This window comes from Molothrus ater, chromosome 1 (assembly GCF_012460135.2).
Source record: "Molothrus ater isolate BHLD 08-10-18 breed brown headed cowbird chromosome 1, BPBGC_Mater_1.1, whole genome shotgun sequence".
In the NCBI taxonomy this organism is placed as follows: Eukaryota; Metazoa; Chordata; class Aves; order Passeriformes; family Icteridae; genus Molothrus; species Molothrus ater.
The window spans coordinates 132,083,596-132,106,779 of NC_050478.2; the positions used below are offsets into that span (position 1 = coordinate 132,083,596).

General features: G+C 42.0%; 2 protein-coding genes across 2 annotated transcripts in view; one reads left to right on the forward strand and one right to left on the reverse strand.

Moving 5' to 3' along the window:
- Positions 1-908: 908 nt before the first annotated feature.
- LOC118684092 (RING finger protein 151-like) lies at positions 909-19,817 on the reverse strand. Its single transcript, XM_036378793.2, has 7 exons — positions 19,725-19,817; positions 15,460-15,573; positions 14,278-14,501; positions 12,924-13,063; positions 10,956-11,118; positions 9,465-9,585; positions 909-8,510 (listed from the first exon to the last, which is right to left on the reverse strand). The coding sequence occupies exons 3-7, from the start codon at positions 14,481-14,483 to the stop codon at positions 8,277-8,279; spliced, it is 864 nt and encodes a 287-aa protein (XP_036234686.1). The 5' UTR covers positions 14,484-14,501; positions 15,460-15,573; positions 19,725-19,817; the 3' UTR covers positions 909-8,276.
- Positions 19,818-19,934: 117 nt separating this feature from the next.
- RAD54B (RAD54 homolog B) overlaps positions 19,935-23,184 on the forward strand; it is a 63,570-nt gene continuing 60,320 nt past the window's right edge. The window contains exons 1-2 of the mRNA XM_036406864.1: positions 19,935-20,024; positions 22,970-23,123. Coding sequence (XP_036262757.1) covers positions 22,986-23,123 — 138 coding nt within the window. The 5' untranslated portion in view covers positions 19,935-20,024; positions 22,970-22,985. The remainder of the gene's footprint in view (positions 20,025-22,969; positions 23,124-23,184) is intronic.

Sequence of the window (23,184 nt, forward strand, 5' to 3'; positions counted from 1 at the left end):
AGACATTTTCAAGTTCTGTTTCCTGACTGGAACACCAGGAAGTGGTGAACTTCAGAGACTCCTGTGGTGACTTGATGAGCAGAACACTGGGAGGAGAGTGAGTGAGGCAGAAGAGATCTCCAATGCAGCATGGACAGACGAAGGCACAGTTTGTGTGTGGCATAAGGGTGAGACATAAGTTGTGTGCATTTGGTTTTGCTTCCAAAATCCTTAGCTGCTGTGCAGTCTGTAATGTGGCTGAGGGCCAGGTGCACGTGGAGAGGCGTAGGAGATAAACAGGTATCAGCCCAGATCTGGGCTGGTCTCTGCTTGTGCCATGTTGGCTTTCAGCCTTTTCTGCTGAGTAACTCGTCCAGCAGGTAAGAGAATGTGTCCAGTTGGTGAAGGCAGAGGACTGCATGCAGCAAATTCCTGCTTGAGTGCCCCACGTCCAGATTGCTCATGTTTAAGCAAGTACAACAGCTCTGTTGTTTTGCTGCTCTTACATGTTCCACCAGGGTGTTTGTAGTGGCCGTAAAAAAAATTGCATAAGGGGTAAGATTTCTGCAGTTGATGGATAGAGAAGGAGTTCTTCCCTTGCCCCTTCATTGTCCTATTGTCTGTGCAGGACTGGAGTGTCGACTCCAGGATTTCTCAAATTTTTGCCAGTGCTTTGCCTTCCAAGCTCATCCCATTCAGAAACTCCCATCTGTGAGGTGGGAGGGAAATCTGGAGAAGGGATAGTTTGACTGAGCACCTGCTTTGTTTATTGCTTCCTCTAGGAGGGAAAATGCAGCCTTGCCTACTCCAGGGCACCAAGCCTGTGATTGCAGTGCATCTGTGACTCCTGTGCTATGCAGGCCAGTGTACCTAAATGTGATAAAGAGGGTACTCAAACTTCTGTACAGAATGAAGTGAACCAAAGTGTGTTAATTGTGGTGTAGACCCTTTATTAGTTCAACTTTTATACAAAGTGTACTTCAAAGTGATACAAAGTGTTACCATTTCTTATACACACTAGAGATTAAGATCTGTTGACTGCTGGTTTATCCTTGTGCATATAAAGGTAGAAAATGTAAATAGACTGGCAGCGACCCATAATGCTGGAAGACAGTTCAGTGTTTACTCAGTTAATAGAAAGTTGCATAGAATTGTAGGTCTTGATAAAGGCATCTTCTGCGTGGTAAAATCTCCCTGACCTACCGTACTCCACCTGACAACAGTACGGGAGAAAGGCAAGGCTAGTACTGCTCCTGTCAATACTACCCAGCACTTCGAAGGAAAGTGGCTGTAGAGAAGCACCATGCCAGAAACATCCAAGAGGACAGCACATGGAAAATTTCATTTGCAAGGCTACCAATTTCTATAAATTGTAGGAACTCTTTGCAACCAGGGACTATTAAAACGTTACTTCATACAAACACCTAAGAACAGTTCAGATAAAACCACTTTTGGCCAGTGAAAATACATCACTATAGCAGGTATTCCGCTTGACTGTGCAATTCCCTTCCCTTCTATGCTGCCAAGAACCTCTTTGTTTATGCAAGTTCCACATACCTTACTTAACCACTTGCTCTGTTTCTCAATCTCCCAAGCTTGGTACTGTGACACTGTGTATCCACCTAATTGTGGACAAAGATTTAATCTCCATTTAATTCTAATGCCATTGTTAACTCCCTGCCACACGCTGGCAGCTCACACTGGTAAGCTGGCTGGTGGCACAAGCTGGTGAGGCCACATCTCTGCTTTTGGGCTGAAGGAACAGTCACACCACACTTGTTCTCTCTCTTTGCTCTCTCCAGCTGCAAAGAGACAGAAGCAGCAATTCTTAGAAAAAAACACAACAATTTGCACAGTTACTGGTACACTTGGAGCAGCAGTTCCACTTGTGAGGAAATGGAACTGATTAAAGTGTGATTTAGTATGAGAATAGTAATACCAGTAATTCCATGCTGGAATCCTCCTGTAAAGCACTTTCAGCAGTGTCTCATATAATGCTAAAGTATGATCATGACTATGGAAGTATCATTTTCAAGTGAATGTCTTTAACTTATGTCAAGTCTAGTACAATATTTGAAGTCTTACTTTTTGTGAACAGGATTAACAGACTATTTGAAAGACAGAAAAAAAAATCCCTTGCTGTTGCCAACTGCTATTAAGAGCTGCATAATACATGAGACTGGAAAAGCAAGAAGTAGATGAAATATTAACATAATGGGCTATTTAATGTCAGTCTAGTCAATTGTAAGACAGGTCAAATGATGATGATACTTCAGCAATGCCACCCTGTGAGGGGTTCATTAGCAGAGGAAAATCTGAAGTGCAGAGCCATTACCAACCCAGAAGAATGGCATAAAGCTTAAAGTCACCAGAGGGACCTGATGCCATTAGCTACTGTGTGCCTATTTAAAACATCTCTGAAAGTGCTTCTGTGCCGCTAAAGAAACCCAAACTGACAGTCCATGCTGCAGCTGGTGGACCCAAAGCATTGCCACATTTCCACACTGGAAGTTCAGACTGTCAGAGCTTGACAGCACAGCAGAAAGTCCTTCCTTGCCACCTAGGACATGTTTTCTCACAGTTTCATGTCCATTAGGAAAAAGACAGCAGGTCAAATGCTAGGTAAACATTAAATAAACCCTATTTCCCATACTAGGAGGAATTTAGTCAGAAATGTGTGGGTGAAGTTTCTAAAGCAAACAAATGCAGAGATCCCATGATGGGGAACGCACAGAGCAAATAGCTTGCTTTCTTCGGTGGTCAGAACAGAAAAGATTGGGTTACTGCCCTCTGACTCAGGAAAGATGATCCAGCTCATCAAGTTCTAATGGATTCTGAAGTAATTTTCTTCTTTACATTAGGCAAAGTAGATAAAGTCACATCACAACCACACAGTTACAGTACACAAAAAAGCACTAACTGAATCTAATAGCATGAAATCTGGTCCTGCGAAAAAGCTTGAAAATTAGTGTGAATGCTGCAATAATGTCACACAGGGCACAGACACTCACAGCTTGCTTGTTCAGAACACGAGAGCAACAGCATTCTTACTTTCTACCTATTGCTTTAATACACATTGATGTAAGTGAAGTGACCCCTGAACATTTAGTGTGAGTGAAGGTCTTCCCAAATCATAGCTACTGGTTTAATATTTTAGATTATTTAAATATGGCTGCTTAAGAGATATGCTATGGCATGAATTGGCGAGATTGCTAGTGCCCCAAATACTCTCAATTCCTTTACAGAAGAGCTATTTATGTCAGTTTTTAAATACTCAAGACCTGAATATGTGTACATCTGCCTCAGTGGTACTAACAAAAGGGCAAATTAGAAGATTTATTAATGCCCAAAATTCAGACAGCTCTGACCACAAATCTTCATAATATAGACTGTGCTAAAGAAGATTGCTGCCTCTCTCTTTGGTTATGCTATTAGCTATAAAAGCATTGCTCTGAGCAACAGCAAGGCATGCACAGTAATGCAGTTGCTTTCTAAATGATAAAATGAACATATTCGGGTTGTTGAATCTGCACACATCTTCCTGAGCCTCCAAAACTGATTTAATGCATTCAGTAAACAGAAGGTATCTCTATAGTTAGTCACTGGTGAGCTGAGAATATGCCTTAGTTATACCACTGAAAGCAACATGAACAGGCTGTGTAAAAAGTTTGGAGAAAGTCTTTAAACAGATTTCTCATGCAGTGCTTATAGATAAATGCCTCCTTGATTTGTGGGTCTGTTAAAAATCCTACTGCAAACTTTGAATCATAGAATCATCAAGGGTGGAAGAGACCAAGTTCCACTGTCAACCCAGAACTAGCCCTGCAACCCTTAAACCATTAACCATTGCTCAGCCCCAGATCCTGACAACTCTTCAACACCTCCAGGGATGGTAACTCCAACAGCTCCCTGGGCACCCTATTCCAATGCCTGACCACTATAACAGTGAATTTTTTTTTTTTTCTAACATCTAATCTGAACCTCCCCTGTCTGAGCTTAAGGCCATTTCCTCATATCCCCTCTCTGTGGACACAGTAGTAGAGACCAGTCCCCACCCGGCTACACCCTCCTTTCAGGGAGTTGTAGAGAGTGAAAAGGTCCTCCCTGAGCCTCCTCTTCTCTAGACAAACAAACCAAACTCTTTCAGCTGCTCCTCACAAGACAAGCTTTCTAGACCTTACATGAGCTTTGTTGCCCTTTGCTAGACACACTTCAGCATTTCAATTTCCTTTTTAAAGTGAAGGGCCAAAACTGGACACAGCACTCGAGGTGTGGCCTCACCAGTGCCAAGTGCAGAGGGACAATCCCTGCCACACTATTTCTGATAAAGACCAGGATGCCACTGGCCTTCTTAGCCACCTGGGCACACGCTGGCTCATATTAAGCTGGTTGTCAACCATCACACCCAAGTCCCTTTCTGCTGAACAGTTCTCAAGCCACTCTGCCCCCAGCCTGTAGCACTGCATGGGGTTGCTGAAACCCAGGAGCAGGACCCAGCACTTCGCCTTACTGAACCTCGTGCACTTGTCCTTGGCACATTGATTGAGTTTGTCCAGGTCTGTCTGCAGAGCCTTCCTACCCTTAAGCAGATCAACACTCCCATCTGACCTGGTGGTGTTTGCAAATTTACTCAGGATGCACTCAATCCCCACGTCCAGATCATTAATAATGGTCTTAAAACAGAACTGGCCCAAATACTGAGCCCTAGAGAACACCACTAGTGACCAGCTGCCAACTAGACTTAGCTCCATTCCCCACCACTCTCTGGGCCTGACAACCAGCCAACTTTTTATCCACTGGAGAGTCCACCCATCCAAGTCCCAAGCAGCTAGTTTTTCTAGGAGGACGCTGTGGAAGATGGTGTGAAATGCTTTACTGAAGTCTAGATAAACAACATCCACAGCCTTTCCCTCATCTTCTCAGCAGGCCACTTAGTCATATGAGATCAGATCAGTCAAGCAGGACCTGCCTTTCTTCAATCTGTGTTTTGTGGGCTTGATCCCTTGGTTGTCCTGCATGTGCCATGTAATGGCACTCAGGAAGATCTCTTCCAGAACCTTGCACAGAGCTGAGTTCAGGCTGACAGGTCTGCAGTTCCCCAGATCATCCTTCCAACCATTCTTGTAGATGGGTACTGTATCTGCTAATCTCCAGTCAACTGGAACTTCTCCAGTTAAGCAGGACTGCTGATAGATGATTGAAAGTGTTTCGGCAAATTCACAGAACCACTAGGTTGGAAGAGACCTTAAAGATCATCGAGTCCAACCCGTGCCCTAACACCCCAACTAAACCATGGCACTGAGTGCCACATCCAGTCTTTTTTTAAACACATCCAGGGAGGGTGACTCCACCACTTCCCTGGGCTGGCCATCCCAGTACTTTATCACTCTTTCCATGAGAAATTTCTTCCTAATGTCCAACCTATATTTCTCTTGACACAGCTTGAGACTGTGTCCTCTGGTTCTGTCAGTTTCTGCCTGGTGAAAAAGACCAACCCCCACCTGACTACAGCCACCTTTCAGGGAGCTGTAGAGAGTGATAAGGTGACCCCTGAGTCTCTTTTTCTCCAGGCTGAACACCCCCAGCTCCCTCAGTCATTCCTCACAGGGCTTGTGTTCCAAGCTCCTCACCAGCCTCGTTGCCCTCCTCTGGATGCACTCAAGGGTCTCAACGTCCTTCCTAAACTGAGGGGCCCAGAACTGGACACAGCACTCAAGGTGCTGCCTCACCTGTGCCAGTGAGTACTTTTGCCAGTTCCCTCATTACTCTGGGGTGGAACCCATCAGGGCCCATAGCCCTGTGAGTGTGTAACTGGCACAGCAGGTCACTAACCACCTTGTCCTGGACTATGGGGGTTTCACTCATGTGTCCATCAACAACTTCCATCTCAGGGAGCTGGGTATCCTGAGGACAACTGATCTCGATATTGAAGAACGATGCAAGAAGGCATTAAGTACCTCTGCCTTTTCCTCAACCCCTGTCACTACACCACCCTCTGGATTCAACTAATGCTGGAGACACTCCTTGACCTTCCTTTTGCTTTCAATGTACTTAGACAAACATTTTTTGTTGTCTTTAACTGTAGTGGCCAAAGCAAGTTCTAGTTGGGCTTTGTCCCTTTTAATCTTCTCCTACATGACTTTGTGAAGTCCTTATAGTCCTCCCAAGTTACCTGACCTCCTTCCAGAGATGATATATTCTCTTTTTTCCCCCCTAAGTTGCAGCTTAAGTTCTCTGTTTAACCACACTGGTCTTTTTCCCATACAAGTTGTCTTTCCACACATGGGGATAGTCTGTTCCTGAATATTTAACAATTGCTTTTTAAAGCACATTCAGCCTTCCTGGACTCTTTTGCCCTTCAGAACTAACTTCCAAGAGACTTGGTCAATCAATGTCCTAAAAAGGCCAAGGTCTGATCACCAAAGTCCAAGGCAGAAGTTTTGCTGGTGCCCCTCCTTACTTCACCCAGTACAGAAAACCCTAACAGTCTGTGGTCAATCTGCCCAAGATGGCCACTGACCATCTGTTCACCTGACAGTTTTTCTTAGCCCACAAGCAACAGGGCCCCTCCTCTGTTAGTCTCATTTACCAGCTGTGTTACTTAGAAAACTGTCTTCCACACATTCCAGGAACCCATCAGGCTGCTTCCTCTCTGCTGTATTTCCAGCAGACATCTGGCAAGTTGAAGTCACCCATGAGCACAAAGGCTGGTGACTGTGACGCCTCTGCCAGCTGCTTGTAGAAGGCCTCATCAGCCTGTTCCTGGCTCGTGGTCTCTAAGGGACTCCCACCGTGATGTCTGCCCTGCTGACCTTCCCTGTGATCCTCATCCAGAGGCACTCAACCTTGTCATCTTCATCATCAATTTCAATACAATCAAAACATTCCCTATTGTACAGTGCTACCCAACCACCTCTCCTGCTTCGCCTGTCTCTTCTAAAGAGCTTATATCCAGCCATTGCAGCACTCCCATGATGATGGTCATCCCACCATGCTTCTGTGATGGTGACAACATCAAAACCTTCCTGCTGAACAATGCTTCCAGCTCCTCCTGCTTGCTGCCCACAGTGTGTGTTGGTGTAGATGCACTTTAGCCGGGCCAATGGTTTTGCCTGCATCACAGACCTGCCACCCTAGGTTCATCTCTAGTGATCCTCCCCTTTCTGAGGTGCATTTGACTGGTACATTTGCCTCAGGGGAGGCAGAGAATGCTCTATCAGTCAATCTCTTCCTCAGATGCTCTAACATCCCTTAATCCTTCCACCCCCACTTTGAGTTGTACTGCTAAGCAGAGCAGATCACTGACCTACTTACACCCAGGTGTTCTGTTACCCCTCTGATGACAGTGCCAGGCTCTGGCACTCCCTGAGCCAGCTTGAGCACTAACACAGGTGTCTGAAGCCCAAGTAACTGTGCAAATATTCATCTCTTGTGCATATCAAGTAGCCTTAAACCTGCCACAAGAAAATTAAGGATACTCTAGGTATCTATATATACTTTAAAGACATTGAGTACCAAATGACTGGTCTTATGCTTAAAAGATCCTGTAGAAATACCTGACAGTTTCACATATAGAAACTTCAAATTTTTAAGAAGCAGATCCATTCCCACAAACTCAAAGTTATTCACACATCTGTTTAAAGGTTATTCTACTACCTCAGGCTTTAGTATTAGTCCCTTAAGTGTGTTATCAGCCTCAGAAATGAGGAGAAGCTCTAAAGCAACAGTCAACCTCACCCAAAGCTGTTACATAGCAGAAGAATTACAATTTAAAGTGCTTGCTTTCCACCTTTGAAATAAGACCTTCTACTGACTACAAACAAACAAAATCTTATTAATTTCTATTACTGACTTACTAATGCTACTATTCACTTTTCCCCAAATTAAGTACATCCCAAATGGTCACATTTGCTTTTTTGTTTCAAACAGAGATACTGAAATGTTTTTTTCTTCCTGGTCCATAATAGTCTGTATCTTTGACTTTAAAAGGCTGTAGTTTCAGTCTTAAAAGATTCCTGTAAGTGATGCAGTAAAGAGAACACAAATCAAGTCTCCTTTCCCTTTCTATAAAAACATTAGCTAAAAATATGTCTTCCAATTACTGGTTTTAATGACCAGTATTCCCTCATGGAAAAATTCTTCTGTTTGTTTTTATGGCCCCAAAGGAAATACAGTTCTAAGTTAGACTTAAAAAAAACCCAAGTAAATCAGGAATTATATAGTTTACCAATCATTCAAAGAAAGTAGTTTGCCAGAAGCCAGTATTTGAAGAAAATGCTTTTTGAGCTTAGTACTATTTAGATAACTGTAACTTCCCTAGGTTTTCTTTTTACACTCTCTAGTCGTGTCAAAGGACGGAAATTTGACTTCCTGCTTCCCTCTGTAGTAGTCAATCTACAGTCCTTCTGCAGCCCCTTCAGCAGCTCCATTAACTCCCGTTTTTCCAGCTCTGCCTGCTCCAATTCTTGGCGGTGCTGCCTCTCTGCAGCCATCAGAGACCGTACATCTGACATCATTCGTGACATCTGACTCTGAAATGCAAACACAAATTTACTGCAAGAAACAAACCCTCTTCTAATGATGCTGCAATGAAGTCAAACTGGCCACGCATGTTGGGTGATGGAGTCTTTGGAATAAAAACCACCAAAAATTTTTTTTGATAGTGCAACAAGTGTAAACAATTTGAGACACAATCCAGCATTCACCTTGTGGGATGGTCTTGTTCTAAAGATTACAATATGTTTTTCAAAAACATTTTGTTTGCATATTCTGTTTCTTATGAAGTATGATAAGAAACAGCCAATTTACCTCTGTGCTGCTTTTATTTTCTATTTCAAGAATCGAAACAAAATATGGTTGTGGTTATGTTCACATACATTCTTCAAGGATTTAACATCAAATCCAGTAAAAATAAAACTGTGAACTATAAATTTTTAAAAACTTTTTAAAAGCTTTAAAACTATTGCTTTAAAATAATTTTCTGTGATATAATAAAAAGAGGATGAATAAAAGGATAAGACAGCCTTGCTTATTACTTGATGAAGTTTACTGTGAACCTTTCCAACCTTCTGATCACAGTGCAAACACCACTCTTGGCAGCAGGGCTCTGTGTCAGCTCTGGACTAAGCCACTTCAGATAGCAATTAAAAATGGAGCTGAATGTTTAATTACATCCAGTTTTGTGATGCATACTCTACATTTAGACACTGAAATCAGTTTCAGATTGATCTGCTGACAATGTTATGCATGCACAGAACACGGGTGGAGTACCCAGGTAAGCTCCAGTGAACCTGAAGCAGTAAACCACAGGAATACAGAATCCAGCCTGCTTCTCCACACAGATAACCTGGCAAAGCTTTGATGGTTTTGTTCCCCATACCTAATGCCATTTTCCTCTGTATGAGACTTTATTTACAAAATAGAAACTGCTACTGGGAAAAGCAAAAAGCTAGACTGTTAAGAGAGGAAAAAAAAATTGTATTTACCTTTAGTTCTTCAATTTCATTTTGCAGAATACTCTCTTTTTGGACCATATGCCTTCTCTGTGAATCTAACCTTGACTCCATCTCATGTTTTGCCTCCTCCACTCTGCAGATCATTTCTGACCTGAAAAGTTTATTTCTCCTTGTTAAGTCTTGTAAGCAGAGAAAAGAATGATCTTCAAAATCCAGAAAGCCTTCTTGCAGCCAAGCAGACTGAACTGATTCCCATCAAGCTCTACAGGATGCCTCTGTAGAGGCATGATTTATTAATTTAAAAAGAAAAACAGCATAAAGATGTGCATTGTGCCCAGGGGCATTAAAGTGCCCATGAGGAGCCTATGGAGGGACAATCAAATCATACTCCTCAAATAAAATATTCCCAGAGCTCAAGAAGGTGTATTTATGACTTTTAAGTGATTTTCTATTGTTTGCCTACAGTATGTGCTTGCTGAGTGTTATGAAATAAGAAGCAGCCAAGATAAAAAGTCTGAATCCTATAGTATTGCTAAACAAGTAAGGAAGTGAGACAGCCTGGGTGTGTGGACATGGTAGGCACTTACAGACACAGTTTAGTGGTGGGCCTGGCAGTGCTGGATTAACTGCTGGACTCAATGACCTAAAAGCTCTTTTTCAATCTAAATGATTCCATGGTTCTGTGTAACCTCGTTCACTTTTATGGTGGACACTAAATGACAGTATGCAGTAAACTGTTACAGCCTAGTCACTCACACAGCTCCACAGCCAAAACCAGATGGCACTACATTAACCTTTTGAATTCAGAAACCAGGTAGCAGAATCACTTGTGTCTCAATGCATTTAAACCATATTTGAGCCTGACTTCACAGCAGTGTTCAAAAGCACAACACTTAGGAGCTGAAAGATACACATGGGAAGGAGTCTGAGCGGGGGAAAAAACCAAAGTAGAACTGGAATACAGTGCAAAGGGAAAGCTACAGAAACCTACGTAAGAGGAAAACAATGAGGCTGGTAAGAAGAGTCATATTCATCAACTGTTTATCTACCAGAACCTAAAAAAAAATCATAATTAGACCTTCAGTGGTTGAATCTACCTGTACCTGCCAAAATACTTACAGATTTTTATCTTCTCAATCTGTAAAAACATAAACTAAATACAATTATTAAATAATGTGGCTTCATCTGTATAAGAGGCCAATGGAAGAATTAAATTGCCAGCTTCCATTTTCTTAGGTTTTTTGTCATTTGTCATTTTAAATAGGAAGCTTGCAATTCTGTTCAACTGCAAGCAAATGGTATTTTAAGATTTATGGTAACTTGGAAAAAACGCTCAACAACAAACGCCCAGCAAGAATTTAAAGTCTATGCTGACACATGATAAAGTTCTGGCCTGTTAGCATCAAGGAATTAACGGCCATTTAACACATACCAGAATCCAGTGCTAGTATTTCAAAGTGCTTCATGCAGTGACTTTCAGCCCAGCCCAGCCCAGCCCCGAGAGAAAGAGAAGCTTTGTACCGAAGCAGCTCCAGCTCCGTCCTCAGCTCTGCCACACAGTTGTGCTGCGTGTCCTCGGCACTGAGGATGGTGAAGCCGCAGCCGTTGGGGCACTCGCGGCTCCGGTACTCGCACACCGCCAGGTGCCCGTCCAGGTTACGCCGCTCGATCTGCACGGTGCAACCTGAGCAGGGGGAGCAAGGCAAGACAGCATCTACAACAAAAGCACTCTCAGTCATTCCAAACAAAAACACTCAAGAAAGGAAGCTGAGAGAAGTGGTTTCCTTAGGACATGAAATATGACAGTTACACATATGTAGCTACTCATACAACGCTGTTAGGAGGTCTCACTAAGATACTTAACCATTAACTGAGAACACTGAAAGGCTGGAAGGAAGTATTTTCTGTATTTTCTGTAAGTCTTCTACTGCTGGTCTGGCATTAAATCAACTTCAGTAATGACAATCCTGATGCCAAACTAAGACACTAGCAGCTTGCCTGTGCTACCATCATAGATTGCAATGACTGGAATTATAAAGAATACACATGTGTAAAAAATATTATGCTATCAAACTTAAAGAAGTAGTAAAGAGAGATGTGGATGAGATGGAATGTAAACTTGTTTTCCAAACAATTTGTTGGGTCTTGTTGCTAATGTACTAGACCGTAATAAGTTAGAACATTTATTATGAACATTTAATAACTCATACAAAGATAGAAATATTTCCACAGAAATTCTGGGATACAAACTTTGCAGTTCTGTAGTGATTAAAAGTAAAGCTGTAAAGAATCAAAAATAAGCACTATATAAATTATTGCTATATTCAACTCTCTAAACTTGAAGTTTGTAGTCTCAACTTATGAAGTCACACTTAGGAAGTTTGTAGTTTAATTGTTGAGACTCCCTTTGTTGAAGTACACACTTGCATTTAATTCAAAGAGAATAATGCATTAATGCAAAGAGAATATCAACTTAAGGAAACTGAAACAATGGAGTATTGAAACATCCCAACAAACCATGCCAGAAAATGGCAAGTGAGTTCTCTAGAAGAGCTTTACTAATAAATCTAATGATTTGTAATTGAGGTACTTAAAATACATTCCATGTATTTTTGGGAAAGAGTTGCAGAGATGTAAGAGCCTTCACACGCCAAACACCAGACACCCAGTGCAGTGTAAAAACATGAATCTGTAAAACACTGTAAAATACTTAAATCTGTAAAACACTGTTGTTTCTGTAGGAAGTAGAACAGGTGAATCAATCATCCGCAGAAGTCACTTCTGAGAAAAATTATAACTTCTAGCAGAGCAATTCTAGTACCTTCATCATCTCATAATTAATTACAATGGCAGCCCTTAGCATCATTAATTAGATTTTAACTTTACCTAGGAGCAGACAACATTTCAAATTAATTCAATGGGTAAATTTTAACAGTATGTTCCTTTTTAGAGGTATGCTTCTTTCTCAGGAGGTGTAGCCTTGCTTTAAATAAAAACCTCAACATGAACAATTCTAACTGGAATTTAGCTTAGAGTAATTCTTATTTCCAAGATATATTTTTGTTAAAGCTATGTCACAGAGCTGACAGCTGCACATGCACCAGGCAATCAGGTGTTTTATAAATAAATTATGATCCCTAAGTCTTCTGCAAGGGCTACTGCATTCATTCAAACATCAAAACATGCAGCCAGAACTGGAAAACACTCATAACTTGACAGAAAGCAAAACTAACAAACTACTACATTTTCATACATTCAAAGTTCATCATATTCATTTTGGTTAGTTTTTGGATAAGAAACAGTTGCTAATCATCAAAACTGCCATAAACAGGTACTATATTTTGTTCAAAACACTGCTGTAAAGAGCAGATTGTGCCAAAGCTTTGAATTTCTGTTAGGAAATAATGGCCATTATTTGCAGTTCTGTTGATGGGAAGATGACAAATGTGTTTGTTTAACATAAAGGATTCAACTTTGAATGTTACTCACCAGCATTGGAGCAGGGTATCTGACTGTACTCACACTCCCTTTCATGCCTGTCTATAGACTCCAGAGAACAAACCATTTCACAGCCATACTCTCTGTTTCTGCAATGTAGCTGAAGACGGTTTAAATCATTTTTCATATATCTACATGCAAAGAAAAGAATTTGTCCTTAAATCTTGGAACACTATTGAAAAATGTGTACTTTCAACTTTTGGGAAAAGAAAGCAAGACTCTAATCTCCATCAGGAAAAATTGTGAGTAACTAGCTAAATTTATTTATTTTTTAAAGAATTCAAGTGACCATATCAGGAAAAAAACCATTTGAAAGAAACAATGTTAATGAAAAATTCAGTCTCCAAATTTAAATGCACAAATGAATTCTTTATTTTTGAATAGTTTTAATTCTGACCTTTCACTGGCTCAGCAGATATTATCAATAACAAACACCAGGGCTACTCATTTGCCATTTAAGTTCTCTGTTTCTAAACATGTCAGACTACAGGACTACAGGGAATATAGATAAAACAATCTAAATATTAAACTCTAGTGCTCTGTCTACACTATAGCTGACTTCCAGATAGTAAATCTCAAGAATGAAAAATTATGTTCAGAGTCCTAACAAAGTTAAATTTACTGTAGCTGGAGACTTTAAATACATAACTGTTAATCTGAGCAAGATTAGATAACGCAGATGTTAAACAGCAAGCAGCGTCTACTGTTGAAACTGTTTTGTTCTGACACTAGCAAGAATTAACATTTAAAATAGAACAGTTTGTTTGGGCAAGACCAACAACAATCATATGGTCCAACTGTCTGACCAGCTATAGAAGGCACTAGTGAGAACAGCCTACAAGGTGGTTCACAATAGACATTCCTATGTCTAAAGATCTTTTTAAAAATGATTTGAAGGTCAGAAATTTGGTTAATATCTCCAGGAACTGTTAATTACAAACCAAACTACAGCATCTAAGACTGAAAAGAGATACAGAGTGTGTAGTGACTGTCATCAAGAGTCGCTTTGCTTGCTTTCTCTAAAATCAAGTATGGAGAAGTTTTGGTGCTGTAAAGGACATTCAGAGTAATATCCAGACAGGCATCTAGAATCAACATCAAGATATAAAAAGGTGGAGAATAAACTAAGTGTCCTTTCAGTTTTGAAATCCTAACACCCTGATGGTTAGTTATAATAAATAGAAAATGCTAATGCTTTCATGTAAGTAAGCAGTTGGTGTCTGCCAGAGGCATACTGGATAAAGACAGCCTGAGCAACAGTATTGACAGGAGATGAAGCTGTGCAAGCAAAACTGAGAAATCCTAAATTCATGTAATTTCAACACACAGCAAGGTTACTGGATACCTATAGAGAGGTCGTAGCAAAGACACATCAATCACTTGTCTGTCTTCAGGGCAGTTACTGTGATGAACAAGCCACCCATGGATACAGGCAGTGCAGAAAGCGTGTTCACAAGGAGCCTGCAGTGGATCTTCCAACACGTCTCGGCAGATGGAGCACAACAGCCCTTCATTAACATAGCCCACGAAGCGCTCAATGTCATAACCCATGCTCTCCACACCTTCAACCTGCTCAAAAACCCCAAACACACAGAAATAAAGCAATCTTTGTGCTGGATCTGTATGGGTAGATCCACAAAGAGGCCTGAAAGCAATTCTAAAAACATGGAGACCATAAAGTGAATAAAGAAGTGAATGTGTGCAAGCAAACAAACATTTACACACTCCAGAGACTTTCAGATTTAAGAGAATTTGAGAATTGTACTGCTGGATGTCAGAATCACAATTTTCTATCACGAAATTCTGAACTCTGAAAGCACAGACTTCGGCCCAGTGGAGCTGCGCTTCTTCTGAATGCTGTTATTGAACATAATTGTAGCAGCCACTGTGAAACATACAATTTCCATTTATATGAATTCTACCTGAAGCAGAAACATCGCACAAGTTCAAATGCAAATGTCTGGTTTCCATTTTAAAACCTTTCGTATAATGTCTAACAAACTTACAAAACGGTGTTCTTACCAACAATAGCTGTGGCACTTTCAGCTAACAAATCCTGGATTGATGAACTGCACATCATTTAAGATGTTGCTTTCATATTGAAAAAAAAGATTCTCTAGTCACTGTAGACCTCCATTTCAGAGGGAACGTGAAACCTCCACATGCTTAAAGACATACTTAATATTCAGGAAGTAAAAGAAGCCAAAACTGCAGCTAACCTTGAAATCATGAAGAGCTACTGTCTTTTCCTACATGATCTATTTTATAAAACTGAGAAGCTTTGGAATGGATTTGAAAGCTTTGTGAAAAAGAACTAATGGGCAATCTGCCTTCATCTAAATCCTATAATGAAAAACCTCGAGGAATTTGGCAAGACTCCACAGAACTTGCTTAAAAGAATAAGTTTTAGGCTCCACATTGCTCCTTGATGTACAAAGTTACAACTGTAAACCCACTGAGACTCACAAAAGAGATTTTCATTAGTTGTGAGATTTTCTAAATACAATAGAAAAGGAAGATATCTTACCTTTGTAGATTTTACTACATATATATGTAGTTTGCCCAAATACTCCAGAAACAGTTTTCTGATCAGTAAGGCATGTAATGCTTCCTTCAGTTTCTCTTCACTGCTTTATTATGCCTATGAGAAAAATTACAAAGAGTAAGGCTCAGTAGTGTTTCCTAAGTTACTGAGTCCTATGTCTAACAAGCCAGCTACTGAATAGATGCTGTCCTAACAGCCCAATAAAATCAAGTTTTCTAAAGCAAGCCACTGAAAACCTACAATTCAACACAGGAGAATTGACTAGATTATGGTGAAAATAATCATCAGTCTCTGTTTCAATTACTACTGATGCAGACATTTAACACAAAACTGAACACCCTGCCGATGATCAATTTTGAAGCCAGTTTTGTTTGTAAGACTGAAGACAACAGAATTAGTACTATTGAAAAGTAGCAACTGAAATCTGGTAAAATTATATTCCTCAAGAAGATAAAAGTTCCTTATTGACCTGTTCTAATCCCGTCATGACAGGCAGTTCATTTTTAAAACAAAACTATTACATTCAAGTTTGTTGTATTGGCAAATATCATTGCTGTGTAGCATAACTAGGGTTGATCACTTAAAACATCATAACATATAAGATATCATTATTAAACCCCTTAAGTTATGCTAGAGGACTTAAACTGCATATATAGATTAGATAATACGAACTGTAAGCCTAACACCTTGATTTGGTTTGGTGGATCTGCTTTTAGAAAACTTTCAAGGACAGGTAAGAGAAAAACAAAGTACTTTTACTGTTCTAGAGTTCTACTCAACAGTTCTAGTGGAATTGTGGATGCTGTGAGCTACATTTTGCACAAACACTGCTAGTCCCTGAGGACCAAGTCTTCAAGACACTCTTCAGCATATTTTAGCAAGTTTGAAGACTAACGGAATGCAAGAAAGACTATTTTTATCTAATGGGGAACAAAAAACTTTATTTGTGCTTAACAAGAAATGAAGTGCAACAGCAACAACAAAATATATATATTATATACATATGCATCTGTATATAAATATATAAGGATATATAAAGCCCCAGCCAAACCAAAGTTCAAATGAAGAGTGGATGGGAACTTTGAGGCAAAAAATAAGGGGGATTCTTCAGGACATTTTGAAGACTCATGTTGGAGCAGCAAAACACAGTGCTGGAACCCTTGTGGCCATGGATCTGGGACCTATGCCAACAGCTGTTACTGAAGTCCCAGACTTCTTCCAGTAGAAGTTTCCTAACCTGAAGAATCAGAGATGTTTTATTTTCTCATCAACTTCAAGAGATGCACCTTGTCAAGAGATAAGCAGAGGGAGAGCATTTGATGAATGTCATGTACTTTAGCAGTACAGATCACTTTACCCAGTATCTTTACCACAAAATGAGATCATTTTCAGCTTCTGCTTATCCCCAGAAACTTCTCTCTTCTCCATTTGGTCTTAAAACTTAGTTTCCCAATTCCACTAGAATTCACCAATTGTCACACTACTTTTTTTTGATTGCACCTAGAAATTACATCATTTCCTTGAGAGTTGTCAGTTGCTTAGCTTAAGCAAATAACTTCTAAACAGAATAAGTCACATAGAATTATAATACTGTGTGATTTAGAAGGCTGCTTGCTTATATCTACTTGCTTAGCATATGCAGCTTGGGTTGCAGGAAGCCTTAGGCTGAAAGCTGTGGACTTTTGCCTAGACATGCTTTTGGCTGGAACTGAGTTAATTTCCTTAGCAATTTTCCCGTAGCTGCTACAGAGCTGTGATTTGCCTTTAGAATGAGAAGAATGCTGCCAACACATCAATGTTTTAGTTGTTGCTAAGTAATGTTTATCCTGAGCCTAGGACTTTATTTTAGTTTCCCATGCTCTACCGGGGAGCAGGTGCACAAGTAGCACAAACCAAAAGATTAGGAGCTCATGGTCATCAGCAGAAGCTGCAACTCGAGATAAGAACAGTTAATAGCTTGCCTGCATGGACATGGAAACAGAATCCAATAAGCTGTTAGAAGACCCCAGACCAAAAATCACCACTGGCTGACAAGGGCCGTGTGAAGATCATGTAGGGGAGGGTGCATAAATTGTAAGATATCATTGTGCAGAGATTTCTTTGTTTGGGAGAGAAAGCCCACAAACTATGACATGCTATTTGCCTCTTATTGTTTCATATGTTTTATTTTTCCCTGCAGTTCTGGACAAGCAAAAATCTCCTCCAGACTTCACAGGTATCAAGTGATTTTTCAACAGTTGTCATCCCACATGGTTTGCCAGGCAGATGCACATCCAAAATCAAAACCAGAGATTTGGTGTGGATACGGTAAGAGGGAGAATACAGGTGGAATGTACTTCCCAACAACATCATCACATAGCTTGCTAAATGCCTGGCACTAATCAAAGCTATTCCACTGTGAAAGTCAGGACACTGAAATGAAATTAGTGACCTCCATTTTTGCATCTGCAGTAGCTTCTGATTTTTAAAAAATGCTTCTTTTTCATGTGACAAAAAAAAGCATAACTGTTTGAAAGTCTGGAGTGAACCATGACAGAACTACAGATGTGCATGGTTAAGACAGCATTTTCAGAAATGCTGCAGGAACAGAGTCCATGCAGGGCCCAGGGATAGGTGACACTGAGACATGACATTTCTTCAGCCTTTATTTTCACAAATCCTGCTATACAGAAGCAATATTTTAGTGTGTTTTTTGCCACTCTGACACTGTAAGCCACTTCAAGCATCAGTGCCCGAAGGGGCAGACTCACCCCTTCAACTGTGACTGTACAAGTGGTTTCTCAGGCACTTGATGCATTACTCTCAGTAACTGACATGTTTTAAGACTGAATTGGGGGGGGAAAATTAACTGTAGCAGTTTTCTTATGATAGCCCAAGCCTATCTATCCAAAAATTAATGTGCTCCCCACCTTCCTCCACCCCCCCCCTCCTTTGAATCAGTGAGAACATTTAATTTGCCCTTTTCCTGAACTGGCTCATGCAACTCACCATACAAACATCCATACCCTGATTTGATTAGTTAGGCTACAATTTCTTGTAAATGGCTCAGCAAAAGCTCTAGGGACTGTGAAGCAGGGCATGACCAGGCATAAGAAACTGCAGCCAGGGCAGAAAGGGAAGAAAGACAGACAGGAGCAGTCAAGGATGCTGAGGGATACTACTCCCTCAGCTCAGGTCCCCAGACTGGTACATTGGGGAGTTGGACAAACATTCGTGTAAGAGAAAAGGTACAGAGGAGGGTAAGAATAAATGAACAGCAACACCACCTTACACTGATGCAAACAACTGGTTTTGTTTTGTTTTTTTTTCAAAAAAAAGCTTATATAAAAATTATGAGCCAATTTAAGGCCTCTACCAGGAACTACATAACTACTATAGCTATTCTGTCAAAGAACATTTTTGTACAACACATGCTGTTCTGCAAAGCCTACTCAGAACAATGCCATCCATGGCATGCCTGGCACAGACCAGAGTCCAGAGAAGGGCAATGGAGCTGGTGAATGATCTGGAGAATGGAGTTGGTGAAGGATCTGGAGCACAAGTCCTAAGAGGAGCGGCCGAGGGAGTTGGGGGTTGTTTAGCCTGGAGAAAAAGAGGCTCAGAGGGGACTTTATGGGTCCACCTGAAAGGAGACTGTAGCCAGGTGAGGGCTGGTCTCTTCTCCCAGGCAGCCAGCGACAGGATGAGAGGCCACCGCCTCAGGCTGTGCCGGGGGCTGGGTTTCAGGTTGGACAACAGGAAGAATTTTTTCACAGAAAGGGTGGTCAGCCATTGGAATGGGCTTGGTGACCCCAGAGGTCTTTTCCAACCTAATTAATTCTGTAACCACCTTCGGTCATAGGTGCAGGGCCGGGCTCTGCCGCCCCGAGCCAAGCCCAGGGTCAGAGCTCTCCCCTCGGAGCTGTGGGAGGGGGAATTCTGTACAGCTAACAGGGGAAAGGCCTCCGGATTCGGCCCGGGAAGGCGCTTCAGGGACGCAGGGCACAGAGCTGGCCTGGAAACATCTGGAGGAGCGACCCGACACCAAGAAACAGCACCTGCGCTGCCTCAGGCAGCGACAAACACCCTTACAGCTGCACACGCCCTTCCCGCTCCCTTCCCCACACGGCAGCGATGCCGCCGCCGGCCCGGCGCAGGGCCCTGACAACCGCTGAGCATGAACCCCGTGCAGCGCCTCCCGCCCCGGGCCTGACCCCACCGGGCTCCGCTGCCCCCGGCCCGCTCGGGGCCGGGGCCCCGCCACTCACCCCGCCCGCCGCCGCTCGCCGCCGCGCAGCCCAGCTTCCCTTTACGGCCGCTCTCGCTTGACGGCGGCGCGGCGGGCGGCCCCTCCGCCATGCTGTGTGTGGCACAGACCCCGCAGGCCGGCACTGCGCATGCGCATGGCAGCGCCTTTCCCGGGTCCTGTCCCACGGCAGGCCCCGGCGCACGCGCGCCCGGCGGGAAGGGAAGGCGGCGCAGCGCGCACGCGCGGTGCGGCCGGTGGGACTGCCGGGAGAGCGCGGCGGGACAATTGAGCGCGGAGGCGGGAGCGGAGCGCAGCGCAGGTACGGGCGGCACGGGCGGGGGGCCCGGTGGAAGCGACCCTGGGAAAGACCCTACAAATGATCTAGTTCCAACCCCCCTGCCGTGGGCAGGGACATCTTTCACTAGACCAGGTTGCTCAAAGCTTCATTCAAGCTGGCCCTCAGCGATGGGGCATCCACAAGTTCTCTGGGCAACCTGTTCCAGCGCCTCACCATCCTCAGAGTGAAGAATTTCTGCCTTACATCTGATCTAAACCCGCTCCCTCAGTTTGAAGCCATCCCCCCTTGTCCTTTCACTACATGCTCTTGTAAAAATTCCTTACAGCTACTCCTGAGCTGAAGCGATTTTTCAGTAATGTTGGTGACGATGCACTCGCTGCCTGCAGTTTAACTGAGTAAAAGCCGATGCTGTGTCACGTCTCTGCAGTTGCCCACAGCCCCTGTTTTGCCTTTGTATCTGTGCCGGCAGCGCCTCTTCAAATGCTCCAGGAGCAGCTGTTAATTTTGGGCTGAGATGGGCATTGCGGCTGCCTTCAGCAGAGCTCCGTGCACACCGTGTTGAGCTGGATATGTAAAATCTTGAAACATTCTTTATATGTATATTTACTTCTCAGTGCAGCTACTAATATACCTTTAGGACCAAAGTACTGAAGCGGTTTCAGTGCCTGACAAACCAGAGGCAGCCGTGAGACGGTTTGGGCTGTGGTTTCGCGGTGCGCTGGCTTTGCTCAGGCATGGTTGCTGATAGCAGCCAGGAGCAGTGCTTTCTGCATGGCTTGCAGCTGTTTCCCTGCAGCCAGGCCTAACAAGAAGGCAGGTGCAAGGTTCCCTGGTGTATCGTCTCTGAGGAAAGGGTATATTTGCATATTCTTTCATTTAGTTGTAGTCTGGAGCTGTTCCTTGCCTTGCTATACTCACTCTGATCAGAAAGTTTTGGCATCAGTGGTTTGTTGTACATCCCTGATGTTCTATTCCTATTGGGTAGTGGTGTAAAGGGACAAAATGTAAACATTTTTGTTATTATTTTTTTAACATATTTTTACTATATTTTATGAAAGCTTGTATTTTAAAAGACAAATATGTATTTCTGGATGCAATGTTTAATTTTAAAACCCACAAACCCATAAGGGTCTTTGTAGTTACAAGTAGGTAATACTGGTAACAGTGAAGGTACTGAGTTATCAAGGATAGTGTCTTCAAATGTCTTAGTAATTTTCAGATCTCCTAATGAGTCTGTTTTTGTGATTTTAGACCAAATGACAGTGTAATGGCCAAATGGATTTGGGAAGCAGAACACTTTAATCATGGATATGTGCAATTTATGAACTGTGCAATTTCTCTGTCCCACAGAACCTCAAGTGCAGTGGGCAGGGTTAGTGTAGCACTGCAGCCATGCCATGCACAGTCCTCATGCAGAGCCCTGGGGTGTCCTATGTTGTCTTCCCAAGTGTCACTGCAGTGTAGGGTTGGGTAGAGAGCTTGTTCAGATTCCTGTGGCACCTGAAGCTGGCTCTGCTGAGCACTGGCACTTTGCAGTCTGCTCCCCCTGAAGGTTCTTGACACCTTTGCAGTGTTCACAGTGGCTTTTCATGCTACAGATATAATGTTATAATAACCAAGCTACTCCCTTAGTGCATAGGGTTAACTAAAACTCGTTTGCTATCACTGTTGTCAGGTAAGCCCACCTTAAGTGAACTGCTATAGACACAGGCTTCTTTCCTTGTATTTTTATAACAGCCACAGTGGAAGTGACAATGATTGAGGCCATTTTGCCCCTGAGATTTATGTCTAGTAACAGCATCGTATATATGCTAATTGTGCAGACATGGGGAGAGAGCAGTACTCCTGCTACCAGTCTTTGCATGTTTGCAAAGTGTCTTGGGAGTACTTCAGTGCAAACCTTGGGAAGAATGGTGGTTGTGCCCCAGGAAGCCACTGGAGTGCAGAGTAGCACCAAAAAAGGTGCAGAACCACACAGTCTGCTGCAGCAGGATGCAAACATGCTTTTGAGATGGTACAGAAGTTTGATTCTGCAATCTGTATTATGGTTTATTTTTAACCCAGTAGTTGGGGGGATAATTTAAACTAAACGTGTAAATGCAAATTTAACCTGTAACTGCAGTGTAAGTTTTGCTTGCCTTCTTCATTTTGGCTGCTGTGTCATTCTGTTGGAGTTTTCTTCTTTTGTTTGATTTCTCTCTACTACTTTGAAGGATTAAGACTATAACTAGTTTTTCTATTGGTTGCAAAGTAAACTTTGTCATATTAACATTGGCATATGTTTGGTTTTGACCTAAGGTTGCTCAGGGGAATAATAGTTATATTTTGAGGGAAAATCTATAAAACATTCCTCCCACTGTTCAAGTGGACATAACATGGAGCAATAATATCCACTGTAATTCAGTGATAATTTTCTCCTGAATGTTAATCTTATTATGGTGAACCTGAATGACCAATATAATTGACTGTTTAATGCAAAATGCTGGTCCCAGGTGTGAGACATACCTTCAAGATTCATTGTGCACTAATTCATTGTTCATTGTGCACTAATAATGAGCTTTTCAAAATTATGTTTCCAGTGCATAGAATAGTAAGGTTTTGCTTTAAACTGTCTTTCTTTTCGTAAACTGGTGTAAGTTTGCTAAGTAGCCCTATATTGTGCATCTCTAGAGCATTTATTACTATTGGGAACTGCATTAGTGGCTTTTTAAATGAAATTTGAGGTGTTCAGCTGCAGAATTTGCTGTAGTTGATCTTTCTTTGTAGTTAAACAAAGCATTGCAACGATACTACTTTTTCTTAAATGTTATGCTTGTGAGTTCATATTGTTATTTGAAGATCTTGTACTCTCCTTTGTATTTTGAAATAGTGCTTTTGTTGTCATCTCTGGATATATTTTTATATTTAAAGCCTATCCTGACTACAGTTGTCTTTATCTGCTTCCTTCCTTTCTGTCCACCCTGCAGAGCAGCACAGCTGAATATGAGGCGATCTGCAGCTCCCAGTCAAGTCCTAGGAAATGCTGGCAAAAAGCCAAGGTTTATACCACCAGGAAAATGCAGTGCTGTTTGTCTCAAGAATGAAACTAAGGAGATGGACCAAGAAATTAAGTTAAAGGAGGTAAACTGAGCAGTGCACTAAAAAGTACTTTGTACAGTATTATGATTAAAAGATAACATCT